The sequence below is a fragment of the Lissotriton helveticus genome, chromosome 2_1 (assembly GCF_964261635.1).
Source record: "Lissotriton helveticus chromosome 2_1, aLisHel1.1, whole genome shotgun sequence".
Lineage (NCBI taxonomy): Eukaryota > Metazoa > Chordata > Amphibia > Caudata > Salamandridae > Lissotriton > Lissotriton helveticus.
Window position 1 is genome coordinate 1,341,177,961 of NC_136059.1, and position 18,652 is coordinate 1,341,196,612.

The 18,652-nt window shown below is 45.0% G+C and overlaps 1 protein-coding gene across 7 annotated transcripts in view; it reads right to left on the reverse strand.

Moving 5' to 3' along the window:
- Positions 1 to 18,652, reverse strand: part of AFF1 (ALF transcription elongation factor 1) — a 1,572,806-nt gene that overhangs the window by 133,483 nt on the left and 1,420,671 nt on the right. For 5 of the 7 annotated variants that reach the window (XM_078676276.1, XM_078676273.1, XM_078676275.1 and 2 more), the window contains 4 exons: positions 16,497 to 16,541; positions 3,667 to 3,753; positions 3,498 to 3,534; positions 3,055 to 3,106 (listed from right to left, as the gene is read on the reverse strand). In XM_078676276.1, the coding sequence (XP_078532402.1) occupies positions 3,055 to 3,106; positions 3,498 to 3,534; positions 3,667 to 3,753; positions 16,497 to 16,541 (221 nt within the window). The remainder of the gene's footprint in view (positions 1 to 3,054; positions 3,107 to 3,497; positions 3,535 to 3,666; positions 3,754 to 16,496; positions 16,542 to 18,652) is intronic. The other 2 variants (XM_078676278.1, XM_078676279.1) reach the window with 1 other exon arrangement.

Here is an 18,652-nt window from a genome sequence, read left to right on the forward strand (position 1 = left end):
AAAGTTCGCTGCTGCCTCATTCTGGCCTTGGGCTAGGGTGATCATCAATTGCGTATCATCAGCATACGTTACAATGTCCACTCCATACGGTGCCACAATTCTAGCCAGGGATTCCATATATATATTAAATAATGTGGGGCTCAGGCTAGAGCCCTGTGGAACACCATGCTTTAACCATCTGGGGGAAGATTTAAACGGAGGACAGTGAACTTGGAAAGTTCTATCTTTTAAGAAGGATCGCAGCCATTCATGGGCCGGTCCTACCACTCCCATTTCTGTAAGGCGGGTCCAGCAGCATGGCATGTGAAACAGTGTCAAACGCCGCACTCAGGTCTAATAGTACCAATGCTGCTGTCTGTCCCTCGTCTACTATTTGTCTAAGCCTGTCTGTGGAGAAGAGAAGGGCTGTCCAGGTTGAGTATCTAGCCCTGAACCCAGACTGAGACGGGTGGAGATGTTGACCCTCTTCCAGGAATTCCATGAGCTGAATGTTGGCGACTTTTTCCACTGTTTTTATACAGAACGGGAGAAGAGAAATAGGGCGGAGATTCGCAAGCTGAGTGATAGGGAGGTTAGCTTTCTTTTTCAGGGGGATCACCTGAGCCCTCTTCCATTCTTCCAACACGTAACATTCCTTAAATGAGAGAGCGGCCATATTGCTAATGTGATCAATTACCACCTCTAGCTGGTTCTTAAAGCACTTAGGTGGAGCAGCGTCACTGGGAGACCCTGACTGAATACTATTCGTTAGTCTCAGCATTTCCTGTCTGGGGGGTACTGTAAAGCACTTTAGATACCTACCCTTAACAGGTGTCGTACTTTTATTGGATCGGTCTGTGAGCCGCTCCATCTCAGCCGGAAAGGAGGCGTATATTTTCTCCACTTTATTCACGAAGTGGTCCGCAATAGATTCGCAGATCACTTCGGAAAAGGTGTCTTGGGCTGTTATCCTAGTTGGGGCTGTGAGTTCTTTGTATATAGAAAACAGCTCCTTAGAAGGATTGTCCACGGATTCTATCCTCTCCTTCAAGAATGCACCTTTCGCTGCTTTTATAAGTCTGTGATATTTTTTCAGACTATCTTTGTATTGCTGTTTACACTTTAAGTCATAGTTTTTACGCCAGCTGCGTTCAATACGTTTGCACGCCGCTTTGGCATCCACTAGCTCTTTATTGAACCACGGCGCAGTTTTAGTCCGCCTGGCCCTTGCCTTGGTTGTCCAAGGCGCAACCGTATCTAAGGCCTTCGCCATCCACTCTTCATGAACCTTCCAAGCCACTCTTAGGGTATCACTTGGTTGGGGCGCCTCTTTGAGCAGTGCCAGTTTAAAAGCTTCTTGACTAAATTTGTTCCAGTTCCTGCGTTTCGGGTGCAGGGATTTCAGTTCCTCCCTTTGTACTGGGCCTAGGTTCAGCCTAAAAGGGTTAAGTCTGTGGTCTGACCTTGGCACCATAATCGGGGGCGAGACCTTCACTCCCTCCCAATTCGAAAAAATGGGGTCAAGCAGGTGTCCACATTGGTGCGTGGGTATAACTGACTGAAGTTCTAGCATTAGAGGTTTCATTACTAGCATGACCTCCTGTGTCTCCCTACAATTAAAATCCTCAAGGTGCAAATTTAAATCCCCTAGGATAAGAAACTTGCTGTAGCGTAAAGCCGGCTGAGTGGCATTCTCAGCCAAGCTATCAAACTGTGACACCGCACCCGGTGGTCGGTATATCAGAAAGCCATTAATCATGCTTTTTGGGGCAGATTTTTATGGAAAAGAACCCTGCCTCGCTGTTCATGATATTTATAGAGTCTAGAGTGCATGGCAGCTCCCTTTTGTGTATCAGTGCGATGCCACCTCCTCACTGATTCCCCCTGTCAACTCTTAACAGACAATAAGCTAAAGGGAGGGCCTCTAGGATTTCTGGGGTAGCTGCCTCATCCAACCAGGTTTCGGTTAGAAAAAGCACATCTAATCGACGATCTAATAAAAGATCGTGAATTTCTAATTTATGCTTCTTCATTGAACGGCAGTTTAGCAGCGACATGCTCACCTATTCAGCCTCCTTCTCTAAGCCCATTGATGTGTGAAGGTCAAAGGCACAACCCGTGCACTGGAATGGGGGTTCATCCACATGTATCCTGTGTTTACATCCCTCTTCAGTCCCGGGGCACAAGTCCAACAGTTGGTCTTTGGTATAACACAGCCTTTCTGGCCTTCCCATGTCACTTTGGGCAGGACTTCTGGCCCCAGGCCCCGTCAGGTCGCGGACGGGCGCAGACGGGCTCGCCTTTGGCGCGCCCGCTGCACTCGCCCGCTGCGCGTCCGAGGAAAGGTGAACATTTTATGCTGGGGAGGGTGGGAGGGCCGAGCAACTAGTCAGCTCGCCCTCTACTCACCTAAGATGGCGGCGAAAGATAATGCTCCGAAGCAGCTCCTAGTCGGCTGCTGTTGGGGGCGAAATGTACACTGCGGGCAGTGCGAGCAACAAGGGGGAATTTAAAATCAGTAATTTTGTGCCACAGGACAAAGTAAGTAAAAAAACAGTTCTAATTACGGTTTTAAAATAGCAGAACAAAATTACACGTTCCCGGCTTCCTCCTCAGGAACCTAAGTATAGTCTGTCTGACAAGCTAAGCTGTTGTGGCAGCACATTAAAATCCACCACCCTCACCCCCTTCAGGTCCACTGGCCCCCACCCGTTCAGGCCCATTGGCCCTTACTCGCAAATGAGACCAGCTTCCTATGCGTAACTAGCTTAGCAGCACTAGCAGACTGATTTGGGACTTCCTGGCTAGCGGTTACACTACTCCGACTAGAGCTGGTACATCTGGGCTTCTGCTAACTTTTCCCGAAGGGAAGGAGCTCGGCATGACTGAAGGTTACTATGTTCAACTGGCCAACTAATCACAAGACATGTTGGGCGTCTTAGTTGCATACACATCTGCAGCACTTATGTCCAGTGCACTCAAACGATTTGACATCGCAATCAGGAAGTTAAAGGGAAAATAGGAATATCACACTGACGAGGTAAATGTGTAAATTGAAAATGTACGATAACTTACGAGTTTGCCTCCTGAGGACTAGGCGAGGCAACTGAAGTTGAGTCATATTGTTCTACAAATAAAGAAACAACAAATATAAGAACACGTAAAAATAAAAAATAAATACATTTTATGGATGTAAGATTTAATCACTGCGAGTTACACGGATTCACTTGTTTTGAATAAAAAGGGAGCGAAAGTTTTCCAATGCAAAATACACACACTGGAACCCTTTCATACTGCACATAAAAATCGCCGTCTCTGCGTTAAAGAGATAGATAACACGCAGGACGAATCTTTTCTGCTGCTCCAACACAGCCTATTAATATTTTTCTGTCATGCTTTATACTAAGCTGATTGATGAATTAACTATTTTTGGTAATTTCACATGAAACTATTCAGAGCCTGATACTACGTACTCGCACAGCTCTTGCGAATGAAGGAAACAAGGAACAATCACTTACTGTGGATCTTCTTCACAGAGGGAATATGCTGGGGCTCCTAGAAAAAATACAGAAAACAGACATGATATAAAACACAAAATGGAAGCTGCGCAAACAACCATTAACAGTGAATTCCAGAAACAGTCGGTCAATAACTTTGACGAATGGTTTTAGGAGTGATAGCAGATACCTTTGTTGGAAAGGGAAATTTGGACGGCTCGGCTGTGCTAGGCGTGTGGATGGCAGTCAAAGGAGGAGGCCATGAGTGGGTCATTTCCTAAAAAAAGATTTTAAAAAATGCCAAAAATCACTCACTGTGAGAGCTACAAACTGTAATAAATGACAAAAATAAAAAAGGTAGAAATCATTTTAAAAAGGCAGAGTTCCTATTTGCCGAATACTGCTCATGCTAAGTATTATTCTCCTCAATCATCGACCGCATTGCATCACCTCAACCACACCCAGAGTCAAACTGCAACGCCAAACTTTAGTGGGAAGAGCACTGATTCTTTGCAGCAGCACTGCTTGCTATTCGCCTTATAGAAGGACCCAGGATATGAAATTGCTCATCCGTTAGGGTATCAGTGACGTTGCGCAGGTTTAATTTTAACACAATCCCCTCCACTAAGAACCAATGACTCAGATTGTCGCTAAGGGGTCGAAGTGATCCAAAACTATCCGCAGATGTCATTAGAATTTGCCATTTCACCTGTCAACCACCTTAATTTCAGGTGATTGTTTGGCTATTTTTCTCTAACTTCTTTTCCACTGTTTGCTAAAATCATCTTTGTATGTTTATACTTGGTTGTTGGGACTGAAACGTCCTCTACATGGTAATAGATGTACATCCCGCCCCGTGTGCCCAACTGTACTGATGTCTGGAACCCTGATGCGGATTTCTGTTGCCACAGGCAAACAAGAATCATGCTTGTGTTCCATTAAATAGCCCTGTCTCACAGATTCAGGTCTTGTTGGACCGGGATATGCACCCAAAGCGCTACCCTCATAGTGGTGGAAGGCTACCGCCTTCGCCAGGAGTTCAGCAGAATGAGCACGCTGGTGACAGCAAAGCACTTAGTCATAAGTAGGAGTGAATAGGTCCTTTTTTAACCTTGGACATTGGATGGAGGCTTACAGGCTCCCTCACTTTTTAAGTTTCCCCTGCTGTTTGCTAAACTTACCCTTGGCCTACACCATGTTGGTGTGAAGTGCTGCACAGTGCAGGAGTAGGTTATGTGTACCTTGAAAGGGTACAATACAAGGACAGTGCAGTACTGAGCAGTGCATGCTTGGTGTATGCATGTGCTGGTTGTACCTGTGCCTATGAGCGATACATTATCTGAAGGATGTAGTGCTATACAGTGTATGCAGGATAAATACATGTGCTGGGTGTACGTGTGCATGTGAGTGGTACAGTACATGAAGGGTACAGAGCGTGTATAATAAATTCATATGTTGAATGTATGTGTACCTATGAGCGGTAGAATATATAAAGGATACAGCACTGGGCAGTGCGCACATGTTAGATGCAAGTGCTGAATGTATGTGTGCCTCTGAATGGTACAGTACATGGAGGAATAGTGTAAGAAAAAGGGGACACCCTGCTATATTTACTAGTTCCTAGGGCAGGGAAAAATATAATATATAATTTGCTTATGAGTCAACTGGTACTCTTTATGGATGCCTTGTATTCAGTGTTCTTGTGGCTTTTATCTAAACGTGTTTGTAAATACAGTATACTTTGACCATATACTGGACAGATAAATGCAAAAAGTGGTATCGCTTGCTAATGTACGTTGGGGATACTTCGGCACATAAGGGTATGTTAAGAACTGGCCCAGAGGCTAATGATGAAGCAATAACGAAATTACAAATGGTATTCAGTCCTGGAAATACTAAAAAGAACATAAAATAGGATTCGGCATTAGCAAGCGATACCACTTTTTGCGTTTTTTCATCCAGTATATGGTCAAAGTACTCTGTATTTGCAGGTACCTATGATTCCTGATTGAAGGTGGCTTTGCTGATGAAGGTGGTTTTGTGCCGAAACACATGTAAATAAAAACCACAAGAAGACTTAATACAAGGCATCTCTATAAAGAGTCCCAGTTGACCATAAACAGATATTATATGTATTGGATAATATTGATGTACTCTTAAAAACATTATCATGATGACCGTTTCCGTGAAAATTATTCAAAATCATGGATTACTGTGTTAGATACTAACAGTATTGCATCGACTTTGTGTACTCCACTATATGTGTCTGGGTGTTCTAAATGACTGAGGATACGGATGTTGAGATTTAAGTTGTATACAAATGTTGAGATTCATGTAGGATGAATAAGTATTGTATCAATGGTTTATATATACTAATACAATGATATCATCTGATCGAATCACTTGTTTTCAAAATATTGTAACTTTGTTGATCATTAATAAAAACATGTTTTGTACTCATCCTAGATGTATGCTGTTTTGAGACCTCTAGCTAGACAGGATATTAATCTTAAAGTTCTGAGTTGCCAGGGGTTTTGTATTTTTACACAGTACATGGAGGATACAGTGCTGTGCAGTGTGTGTATGCTGTATACATAAACTGGGTGCAAGTGTGCCGGTGAATGGTACAAAACATTAAGGGCCTGGATTCCATTCTGGGAGACCCAGGCCTACATGGTGAAATACAGAGTGGAGGCAGAGAGATTCCCCCCAGAAAGATTTGTGGATTGCTGCATTCCTGTATGCTGGGTGGAGCACACATTGGGGGACCAGGCCTTCACTGTAGACTTCAATGGGTGCTCTTTGATTCAGTGAGAGGTGACAAGACAGGGACCTGGGCACATCCAAGGAAAGAGATGGGGTTGATAAGAGAATTAAATAGTAGGACTGGGGCCCCTGGGCTAACCATTTGATTAACATATCACTGTGGATGACATCCAGGTGGAAACTTGAGTCACTTCCATTGCATATTTTGAGAGACTATCAGCTTTGGAGACACTCTTGCTGTGACAGATTGCTTTTCAAGAGAAAGAGTGAGCAGGGGAGTATGTACCTCAAAAGAAGCAGAACCCCAACATGAAACTTAAAAGCCTCAGACCCTAAATCACATTTGGTGCCTGGAAATGGACTCTAAGAAGGCAAGGTTGAGACCCCAAAAATTGTCATCTGCCAAGCAGCCCGGTGGGCTGCATGAGAAAGGGAAGCTTTGTAAAACTTCTGCCTGTGACCAGTACTCACGGCAAAGGCCTGCTAGTCTCCCTTCTGGGTGAGGGGACATCACCCAGAGAATCCAAGACCACCTGCTCTTGAGCATGAAGCACCAACTCCTACCTGCTTGCCAAGACCAGTGTACCCCATGAGGAAGAGGAGAGCATTTGAGGGAGAAAGGTCCAGTTGGGAGCCCTGTTGAGTGGACTTCCCATGCAATGTGAGGAAACGGCTGCTGCACCCATTGGATCAATGCCCGTGTGCAGGACTGAGCCTGCAGCCCCTGTATGCCAGGAGAGTTCCACTGTGAAACAATTTTGTAAAAGACTACCTTGTGGTAGGGTAGGGAACCTGATGCAGTTATCCTGTATGTCAGGCGGGGCCACATAGAAAAAGACTGCTGTGCTGTAAGGGCTAAAGGCTTGTTCAGTGGTGGAGCAGCAACCCTGGATGCCATGAGGGGCCACCATGAATAACTTCATCGTGTTGATTGGGTCGGAGCTTGTGGACAGTGAGTTGTAGCAACGGCGTATGTGGGAAGGGGTCACGGGCAGCCCGAAAGACAACGATTTGTTCTGCCATAGAAGCGAGGACCCAATTAAAGCACTAGTGCATCTTCACGTAGGTGAGGGACCCATGACAGGATCATTGTAGCTATCCCCCATCAGGACCAAAGGAACATTTACCCCACAGGAGAAGCTTCAGAATGCTGCCACTCTCTTCAGGTGCACCACCGCAAGTGAGAGAATCTGCAGCCGTTTGGGCCACATGTGACCAGCTTACCCGAACTTGGCTTCAACTGCTGTGAGCAGGGGAATGTGCTGCAGGAGCACAATTACCTTTAAATCAGCGTCCTAGTGGACTCTTAACCGCTTTGGCGCTTATGACGAGCTGAGCTCGTCATGAGGCACAGTGGAGCTGTGCTCATGACGAGCTGAGCTCATCATAACTGCAGAGAAAAGCCCACTAATGGCTAATTCGGCACCTGTGCGGGCATTCTATGGGAGTGGGCGGAGTCGTGACGAGCTCAGCTCGTCATGAGCACAGCTCCACTGTGCAGCATGATGAGCACAGCGGCCCCGCGCTCGGCCCCCCTTCCCCCCCTCAGCGCGGGGGAATTAGCCCCACGTGGAAGGGGTTAAGACTAGGACTACTAGTGGGCATACCCTGGATGTTGCCAATAGTGAAAAGGGAATAACTACGATTGCTAATGCGGGGAGTGAGTGGGACAGGAAACTGGCAAAGAAACGCTACAGCCCCATCCTCAGGGGAGGACTCTGTAATTGTTTGTTGATGTCTTACCTTTGTGTGGATAGCAGTAGAATTAAAATATTTTTCTTTTTCCATAGATGTGAGTATTCCCGTTGGGCCTTTGTGTGGAATATTTACTTTCTCGAAGTTTACAGTATGGCAGAGCAGCCCACATATTTTTTCCATCGTTTTTCCGTGATTCAACAAACTTGCATCGACACTTCCCATGCAGAGTGGGGCCAACCATGGTCCAATTTCATAAGATTCTTCCTACCCGAGCCGAAACTTGAGATGCACCTACAGAGTCACAACCAGAAAGAGAGAGAACGGAATATCATACTTTGTTTTTCCGTTTCCGAGAGTCCAGACGCATGAATTCCACATAGATATCGTTGTCGGCATAGTTTTCGGTTTCACAGCCCAGGAAGGGAACCGGCGGTGTTCAGTGCTGCCTTCAGAGGAGAGCAGGTCTGTGTCGCACACATGATTTATGTTTGGGAGGAAGTGTACAATGTGAGCCCTTCACGCACAGGGAGTTCACAGCTTAGGAGTTCAAAGTACCTTTCTATTATTTAACCGTTTCTTACGCCATAGCATCAGCAAATGTACTATTTATAGCTAAAATAAACCACCGTTTCTCCTGGAAACCTAGCGACCGTTCTGCTACTGAAAAATCCAGCACGGATTCTTTTACTACGATGTCCACATTACCTTTTTGGGAAAAAGCGTACCACAAAGTAACTAAACATTTATCAACATAAAAAGGCCTTTGAGTAGAAAACACACTAGGCAAGCTTCACTACTAAGGTAAGGGTGCAGATGGCATGCAGGTCTCCCAAGTGAACTTCTAAATACAAGAGATGAAGGGCACAGTCCACGGAGATAATGTAACCATTTATGAGAAAAGGAAGAATAAGGCTGCTTATTGCTGCTTTAAAATCTTTCTACTCACAAGTGACCCCTTGGGCCCCGCACAGATGGGGTAACTGTGCCCCAAGAGCAGCCGGTACCAGCCTGGTTAGTGGATTGAGGACATGAGGCCGGGTTGTGCCCCCTGCATGCTTGAGGCTCGGTCCGATAGTCCAGGCTGACACCAACATGGCGTCCTTTGTTGTGAAAGTAATTTGTGACCAATTTAATGCCACTGGAGGAGTGGGGGGTGAGGGGGGTGGAATTAACAGATCTAAGCTAATTAATCTTCCGGAGATGACCCACATCTCCCCCTCCCACTTGTGTTAGACACCTTAGACACAGGTGGAAGTTAAAGACAAAGAGGGAGACTCGAGGCTTCCAGCACAGTTTTTTATGTAGAAAGGAGCCGCAGCGTGTGGGAAACTTTGGCGGAGCTGACAACGAGGGAGACAGCGGACCCTCTGACCCACTTTTGAACAGCTTAATGGTCGTGGCAGGATAGCGGGGAGAGCACCGTGACCCTGGGCTTGTTGCAACCCCGCCAGAACACCAAGGCGGACTCCAAGTCCCAGGATCCTTCACCTGCCACCATCTGGCCCGGGAGCAAGCCACGTCCCTACCTCCCAGCAGCCTTATCTGACCTCGCCGCTCCCGCTTTGCGGGAGCCGCAGCGTGTGGGAAACTTTGGCGGCGATGACAACGAGGGAGACAGCGGACCCTCTGACCCACTTTTGAACAGCTTAAAGGTCGTGGGAGGATAGCGGGGAGAGCACAGTGACCCTGGGCTTGTTGCAGTCCCGCCGGAACAACAAGGCGGACTCCAAGTCCCAGGATCCTTCACCTGCCACCATCTGGCCCGGGAGCAAGCCACGTCCCAACCTCCCAGCAGCCTTATCTGACCTCACCGCTCCCGCTTCGCGGGAGCCGCAGCGTGTGGGAAACTTTGGCGGAGCTGACAACGAGGGAGACAGCGGACCCTCTGACCCACTTTTGAACAGCTTAAAGGTCGTGGGAGGATAGCGGGGAGAGCACCGTGACCCTGGGCCGGAACACCAAGGCGGACTCCAAGTCCCAGGATCCTTCACCTGCCACCACCTGGCCCTGGCGCAAGCCGCGCCCACACCTCCTACCATATATAACAGTTCTAATCTCACCGCGACGCGGGAGCGTCCCGGGTGAAGCCCGGGACAAGGGCGGGCCCTCTGTTGCCCTCAGAGGCCTAAAGAGGCTGGGCTGGGCCATGGATTTTGGTTCCTGTATTGTGTAGCTGACCCTCGTCATTACGGTTTGAGTGAAAGCGTCATTTCTTTTATAGTATTTGTGTGGTCGCTTAGGATAAGGAGTGGAAATACTTCAAATCACTGTATTGTGTACCAATCTCCTTTACCTCCTCTACCCCTGCACCACATCAGATCCCCCAAAGGCTTTTTTTTTTGTAACCTTTGAAGATGAAGAAATCCACTATAGGCAAAACACCCCCTGATGTAGTGACACTAGATAACTATCTTGTGAAAGTAGTGACTAAAATAAATAGTGAACGACGAAAATCACTAGGTCAGGGAAACAGTCCCCTCACAATGCCTATTTCACCCACGGCTTTATCTCTCTCAACTAAGAGTGATAGTAGTGATGCTGCCCCAAATGATTCAGTAAATATGGCAGATTCTGCTCCCCTACCCACAGATTTATCGCAGACTTTGGTTAACACGGGTGTTTTAAATGATGCTCAAGCCGAGCGCTCTACGGCACCAGTAACAAAGAGAGTGCTGAGGTCCCGTAAGCACACGCAGATTAAACGGGGGGGTCGAACCGTCAATAAAAGAGCTGACCCACCACTCGTTAGTGTGGAAAATTTAAATGAGGTAGCAACTAATAATGCCATGGTCAAATTAGATACAGAGCAATTTGATTGTTTGATTGGCATTATGGAGGCGAAAATCACCAAGTTAATAAAACCTTTAATGGCCAAAATTGTCACTCTGTCTGCAGAAATTGTGAAATTAGGCAGCCTCCTGGGACCTCGTATCGATAAAGCTGATAAAACTGTTGAAAAGGACCTAAGGGTTATTAAAGAGTCAACAAAGCCCACAAATGAGGGATCCTGTTCAGTAGAAAATGCAGCCCCTATACCCCTGGAAACTGCATGCAAAAATATACCACCTGCAACATGTTTAGGGAGCAAAAGAGGGATGGCAGAAGGAAAGACTGGTCGCACTGTTAGCGCACAGCCAGACCTACCCCCTGAATGTGCCCCGTTTGTCGCAGTGTTGACAAATGTACCACCCTTTACAGAGGCTGGTCACCCAAATAAGCAAGAATCCCACGATTCCCTGAACAATAAAACTGTTTCGTGGCTAAACAGAGAGTGTGGGTTTCCAGTAGCTTTATCACATGAGATGTTAACCACCAGGAGAGTCGCATGGATAGGACGATCCCAATAGAACATTGGGGGCGATTGTGTCATCATAAATTTCAGTAATCCACTCCTTGTTAACAATGCATTGTTAAGAGCTTCCTCACTGCCACAGTCTGAACAGGGCATTACACTTCGCTCACTGGGGTACTTTTATAGGCACTTAATTCAGGAACCCGTTAACGATCTATGTAGGGGCAGAGAAATTGGCACCGAAGGGTTTACCAGCCGTGGGGTTCCCACATTCAATCGATACCAGCCCCTGAGTGATCTAGATTCAAATGACTGACTTGAACACGGCCAGGACCATTCCATACCTGTTGTTGAAGCTACTCCATTGGCTGTGGAGGAGGAATGTGGGTTAAATGGAATTCCAGCAAGTATTTGTGGGGATGGAAACCTCAATGTTATGAATACTGTAGGGGTCGCTCAAGCTGGTTGTTTTGATGGCACGGTGGTAGAGAGAGCCCCACGTCTAGGAACGAGGGTCCTCAGCTGGAACATCGCCGGGTTGAAGAGCAAAGAAAATGATGCAAAGTGGAGGGAGTGTTTGACTGACTGTGATATCATCGGGGTCCAGGAAACTTGGGACACAAGGAACACCTTTTTCTTGGATGGATATGTGGCCTTTTGGTCGGCAGCAGTCCCCTCCCCTATGGGGAGGGCGAAGGGGGGTCTCTTAACCCTTATTTCACTTAAACTTGAGGGGATTTACACTAAAGTGGAGACAGGTACACCACACTGCCTAGCTGTGGAAATTCTTACTGAATCCTCTGGGAATTGGCTTATTGTCAACTTTTATAACTCATTTGAAAAGTGTACTTTAAATGAACATTTAGTCAGTCTATACGATTTTTTGGAGCTGTATAATGTTAACAGTACCATTTGTTATTCGGTTATTGTGCTTGGAGATTTTAATGTTCACCGTTGTAATGGTAACTGTTTTGTATGGGATAGTCTAGGTCCAGAGAACCAAGATCATACTCATTTTGAACACACCCCGCAGCGTTTGTACTTGGAAGATTTGGTGGCAAGTAATGATTTGATTTACCCTACCAAGTCTATAGGAGACATCCCAACTTATAAAGGAAGAGGTTCCGGTTCAACAATTGATTATATTTTTGTGAGTGTAAATATAGCAAGCAGGGTCAGCCAGTATTAAGTGAGCTGGTCTACCTATGGTGATCATAACCCTGTCAGGGTGTTTCTGACAGACGATCTAAAGAAAAAAGTCAAATCCAACCAGACAGCTGGAATCCATGATATAAGACCTATCGACCAAGCTCGACGCCTGAAATGGTGCCGAGTGGTGCTGTTAGATTACAGGGAAAATTTGATGGGAAAGGTTGGGGAAGATATGACCACCTGTTTGAAAGATGATGTCATAGGGGATGAGGTCCTATTGGCCTATAGCAGAATATGCACTCAGGTTGATAGTGACCTCAAAAAAACAGTAAAGGGGCAACCCAGGATCGGGGAAAAATGGTTTGATCACAACTGTTCAATAGCCCATCGGAAGTTGATGGTAGCACGGAAAGCCGTTCCGCATGACAAAGCGGAAATTGCTGCCCTTAGGAACACTTGTAAAAAAGCACAAAAAAAGCGAAGAAATGAAATTAGGGAGGAAGCCTGGAACGAGCTTATATCAATAGACGTAATCAAAAACAGTGCCAAATTCTGGTCTGTGGTGAATAAGCCCTTTTTTCAGGATAAAAGCAATAGTGAGCTTGATTGCGGTATCCAGGAAAAAGAATGGCACAGTCATTTTAAACAAGTTTATGATGGAAATGGGATGCTGGAAGACCCAGTTTTAAACATGGAGAAATATTCTTTGTCCTTTACAGAGTTAGAGGTAACACAGGCCATTATGCAAATGACAAGTAACAAGGCCCCAGGGCCGGATGGAGTCCCGGCATATCTTTTTAAATCTGATGTAAAAAGCTGGTCGAAGATTTTATATAATGTCTTTGTAAATGCCTGTCAAATGGGCTTGCCCTCTACATGGGCAAGATCTGTCATCATACCCATATATAAGAAGGGAAATAGAAGTGACTCAAGCTGTTACCGCCCGATATCCTTAATTGATTCCTCGGTGAAAGTGCTTGGTAGGGTGGTCCTTGGCCAACTGACTGGTTGGCTGGAGGAATCTGGAACGTTGTCTGTGGCCCAGTATGGCTTCAGAAAAGGGATGGGCACCACGGATCAATGTTTAAATTTGTAACTACTAATAGTCAAATATACGGTGGCAAAGAAAGGCCCACTATTAGTAGCCTTTATGGACCTCTCCTTGGCCTTCGACCGAGTAAATAGGTCGAAGCTGTGGTCCATGCTCCTAACCTGTGGAGTAGACAAAAACATCGTCTATTTCCTACCTGACCTGCACAGGGATTTATCTGCAACGGTGAGGTATGACCAACAGGGTAACTGTACGGAAGACATACCCATATCTAATGGAGTTAGGTAGGGGTGCATCTTGGCGCCACTGCTTTTTACATTATATATCAACAACCTAGATATGGCCCTAATTGCCTCCTGTAAAGATATTCCTCGTGCAGGGAAACGCTTGATTCCCGCACTTTTATATGCGGATGATGCCGCCCTCCTAGCAAGGACGGCAGTGGGACTTCAGTTAATGTTAGACTCTTTCTCTGTTTTTATGAAATCATTAGATGAGTGTAAATTTCTCAAAATCACATATAATGGTTATTGGGCATAAATCCTCAAAGGTTAAAACGTTTTATTGCGAGGGACACATATTAACCAGGGTGACGTCATTCCCCTATCTGGCTGTACTATTTGATGACCAAGGATCCTGGGTAACCCAAATCACAGCGAAAAAAATCGTATTGATAAGGGCTACCCTGGCTGTACTGGGTTTCGCCAGAAAGTTAGGAGCCAGACCAATGCAGGCCCTCATCCAAATATACAGAGCCAAGTGCATTTCACTAGCTATGTATGGGGCTGAGTTGTGGGGCATTAAAAATACAAAGAACATACAGACGGTTGAAGAAGGTTTTTAAAGAACCTTTTATCTGTCCCGAAGACAACAGCTAATTACATTGTCCATCAGGAGCTTGGAATTTGCTTTGTTGAAGACGCCATTGCTGTGGCTCCTCTATTGAAATGGATAGCCACCTGGTTAAACCCTGACTTAGTGCTTAACCACATTATTCTGAAAGACTGTATGTCACTCGACCGCGGGCTGAGTATACCCTGGCTCAAATATATTCAGAAGCTTGCAGGTAAACTGGGTCGACCAGAACTATATCACTCCCCAGAAACCTTAGTGAAGGGAGACATAAAATGGTCTAGGGAAATGTACTTGCGCATAGCCACCATGGATAGGGAACAGAGAGAGCTGGTAAAGGTGGCAGTAAGGGCTCACCAGCTATGTAAAACAACACTATCCATGGAACCGTATCTCGGCTATGTCACAAACAATAATCATCGTTTCCTATTGACTAGATTTAGATTTAACCAATTTTCTTTTCTTTTTGGTAATCAGAAAGGTTGGAAGAGGGCAGACGACCTAGGCCCTTGTACTTGCGATAATTTCTCGCAACAAGATATTATACATTTGCTCTTTTTCTGTGAACACCTTGTTGTCATTAGGAAACGTTTTATTCTCCCAAGTCTAAGTAACAAGGGCTTCGTGCAAGTGAGACCAGCCCTTCTTCACTTGCAAATGTTGACTGATGTCTGGGAAACTTTTAACATCGCTAATTTTTTATCAGCAGCTGTAAGAATCTTGAGAAAATCAACTTAAACACTTTATCATGTGCATTCCCTTTTTAATATCATGTTTAAAATGAAATAGTTTTTAATGGTTTTTAATGAGTCTTGATTGTGTTTAATGGATTATGTATTTACAACTGTTTATATATACTGTTTTTTCTTGCTTTTATGGTTTGCTCATAAACCGAATAAAGACATTTGACTGACTGACTGTGTAGAAAGGTGACACAATTCTAAAAGTAACACAAGAAACGAAAAACAATGACATTGTCCCACATTCAGAAATACGTGGATTTGTACATTGTGCGTCCATTGCTGGTGTATCCATGCTTTGTCCTGCGTCAAGGTTGTTATTTATGATACATTAATATTGTTTGGGTCTGGGACTCCTGCTTCAGATACCACTGCTTTCGCAGTGTCCACTGTGGGCTATAAGAGCCCAAGACATATGAAGGCATTATGGAAGCCAACAACAGCTTTACCAGGGCCCAAGCTAAGGTTACCCCTTATAAGTTAAACAAGTCTTTGTGAGAAGATATCAGCTGAACTGAATTAAGGCTACCTTCAACAAAAGCTCTCCGCATTTACAAGCCAAACAGGATTTTTTCCCCTCCTTGAAGCGCGCAAATTTGCAGGTTTTTGAGTCTCAACGCTAGACTGAAGAAAGTGGATATGGGCTGGTGAATGCCACTTTGGATTTGGTACTACTACAATGTAACATCAGTAGCACAGACTTTTAAACAAAATAGCTTCTGCCTCTTGCATACATTTGTAAATGTACAAGTAGGAAGGAGAATGAATACACAGAAACAATCTACTAAATGGGGCACTGAGACATGAAACTCTTTGCATATTTGTGATGGGCTTTTCCCCATTAAGGACCAAATTGTAGGACGTTGGAGAACTGAAAAGTTACGAGTTAACCGATCTTCAATAACTAGGCAAAGTGCCTCTTAAAAAAATATAAGTCATGAAGCTCTGATACTGGATTCAAAATTATAACACTGTGTAAAAGGTAAAAGTGGGCGAGAATGCTTGAAGAGTTACTTTGTCTATTTTTTAAACTGTTTCTATTTTGTTAGCAACCAGTATCTGACTGTAGTTTGTTGCTAATTGCTTGTTCGCAATTTAGTTATCCCTGGAGGTTAAATAACTACAAATGAACTCTTATTCTGTCACACACTCCAACACAAAATTGAATTTTTACATCTAGTCAATTTGCAGTCAAGTAACATACTTGGTACAAAAATCAAGGTGGTTAATCAAATTATTAATCAAACAACCACAGGGGTTCTGGAAAAGGGTGGCATTACAATTATTCCATCCTAGGTCTTAATGCAAAAACCTATAGCTAAAACATGAGCAACATTAAGTTAATATGCTAGAAGGACAAAGGTCCCTATGACATTCAAGAAATTATTTCAAAGCAGATCATTCAAGACACTTGCAGTGAAATCTGTCAGAAAACAAACAAGAAGACCCAATGCCTAAGGTTGACTTACCTTCAAAATTTCTTCCACGCAATGGACTTCATTAGAGAAGGTTTGCTAAATAGAAAAGAAAATAATATTATTGTAGTCCAGTCTGGAAAACTACTAACCACAAGAATAATACATCTTAGAAAAAAAACGAATTATCAACAATCTACACGTGCATTTATAACAAAACAAAAAAAATAAAGAACAGGACGTTTTGCACATTAATAATACTATAAATAGTAATAATTTCAATACTACTATTAATGACAAACACAAACGTGTGGAAGAAAATCCCTATAAAAGTGCTATTAACCTTGCATTAGAAACAGTATGAGTAAAATAGCAGCATTGGGATAACATCCCAGCATAGAGGTTGGACATCTGTATGTACAACCAGTACAATTTTGACAAATGCTTTTTTGTGCTCTTCGAGAAACAACTAGTCAATGGCTGATGATAACACTATACTGGATTTAATAACTATAGAGTTGATCATTATTGAAAATCCTAGTTCCCCTCTCCCCTATGGCCCGGCGTCTCTCCTGAAACAGTAACAGTGGCGGCTGGTGACATTTGAAAGTGGCGAGGCGTAGCGCGCGTGCCCGAACCCCCCCCCCCCCCATGGAGGATCCGCCACAAACCAGGCAGCACCTCCAGAAATACAAGTGTCCCTCTTCTCCTGAACATGTGCAGAGCCTTGTCACAACACCATAAAACTATTTCACGCGATTAAGAGAGCTGAGAGCACCCAAACCTTCAGGACTTGAGACCTTCCTTGCTTTATAACATTTGCGCCTCTCCTTCCCGCATAATATTTTAGCGAAGCCTTCCAAGCCCTCAGACTATCCTAAACTACATTGATTTTCCATGAATGGCACATGTATTATTCATGAGGTAAACCCAATGTATCATAACCATAAGTGCATTTATCGCTTTTTTTTCGTTAGTATGCTATTCGTTCGCCCTACCTGGAAACACGACTCAAGACGGTCCAAAATGTCTGATCTAGGCTCTGAGAATGATCTAGAACACGCCTCGAGGGAGGGGGGGGGACTATGCCTTACAACTGGAAATATTTGAGCATCAAGACTCCTCTTAAATGTGGAATTTAAACGGATTAGTCACTGGACAATGTGGATACATATAAATGGTGACCAGCCTTGTGACCTGTCCTACCCTTCAGGTCCGCAGCCCTTTGCTTGCACTGGCCTAATGCACTGCTCTGGACCTGCACTCACTGTACAAAAATCTTCTTATGAGCTTAGACGGCACACAGAAAATCATTCTGGCCCCGTAGGAGTGACAAGTAAAATAGGACTGATGAAAAAAAAAGGTAAAAGGGGACAGAACTAGAAAGGGATATAAAGGGAGAGAATTTAAGGATCAGGTAGTGGAAGAAATATAGAAGCAGGTATAAATAAAATAAAAGTCAAACTTACCTTCTTCCCGCCTTCAAGTTCCGAGTCCGAGACTCAACCAGACCTCCGACTCCCGCCGACGCCGTCCTGTTCTTTTGAATTCCGTGCTAGTCGTCACCAGTGCAGGAAGGCTGCATGCAGCCTCCCTCCCCTTCACAACAGCACAGCGCTGTGGTTGGTTCGGCCGGCTGCCCCAACCACGTCATTTCTCTCTGTATGCTGCAGCATACAGAGAGCAGGGAGAGTGGGAGGGGTTACTCGAGGGCAGGGGGGAGCGGCTTGCCCACTGTTCTTAATACAGTTAATACTGTCTGTTTGGATAGCCTCTCAGGCTGCCCAAACAGACCGCATTAACAACAGTGGGGAAAGCCACTCCCCCCTGCCCTTGAGTAACCCCTCCCACTCTCTCAAGCAGGAACTTCTGCTTTCTCGCCGTGCGAGAAGGCAGAAACAAATGGTAGTTCTCTACTATTTGTTTCTGCCTTCTCGCACGGCGAGAAAGCAGTGAGGCGGCGCCCAAACGCACCCCATGGAGGATCCGCCACTGAACAGTAGCCATACCTATCTGTTGCACCCTCAAATTTTAAAGCAAGTTTCAGAGAAGTGAGAGCTTCTATCTGGTTGATGCTATTCCTAGCCACCCATTGATGCACTGAAAATAGTGAAAATGTAACGCCTGGAACCAGCAGGTCTTGACTGTCTACATCCCTACCCAACATACCTTTTCATGTGCTTTACTGAGGTGCTTTCCCACTTGCAAAG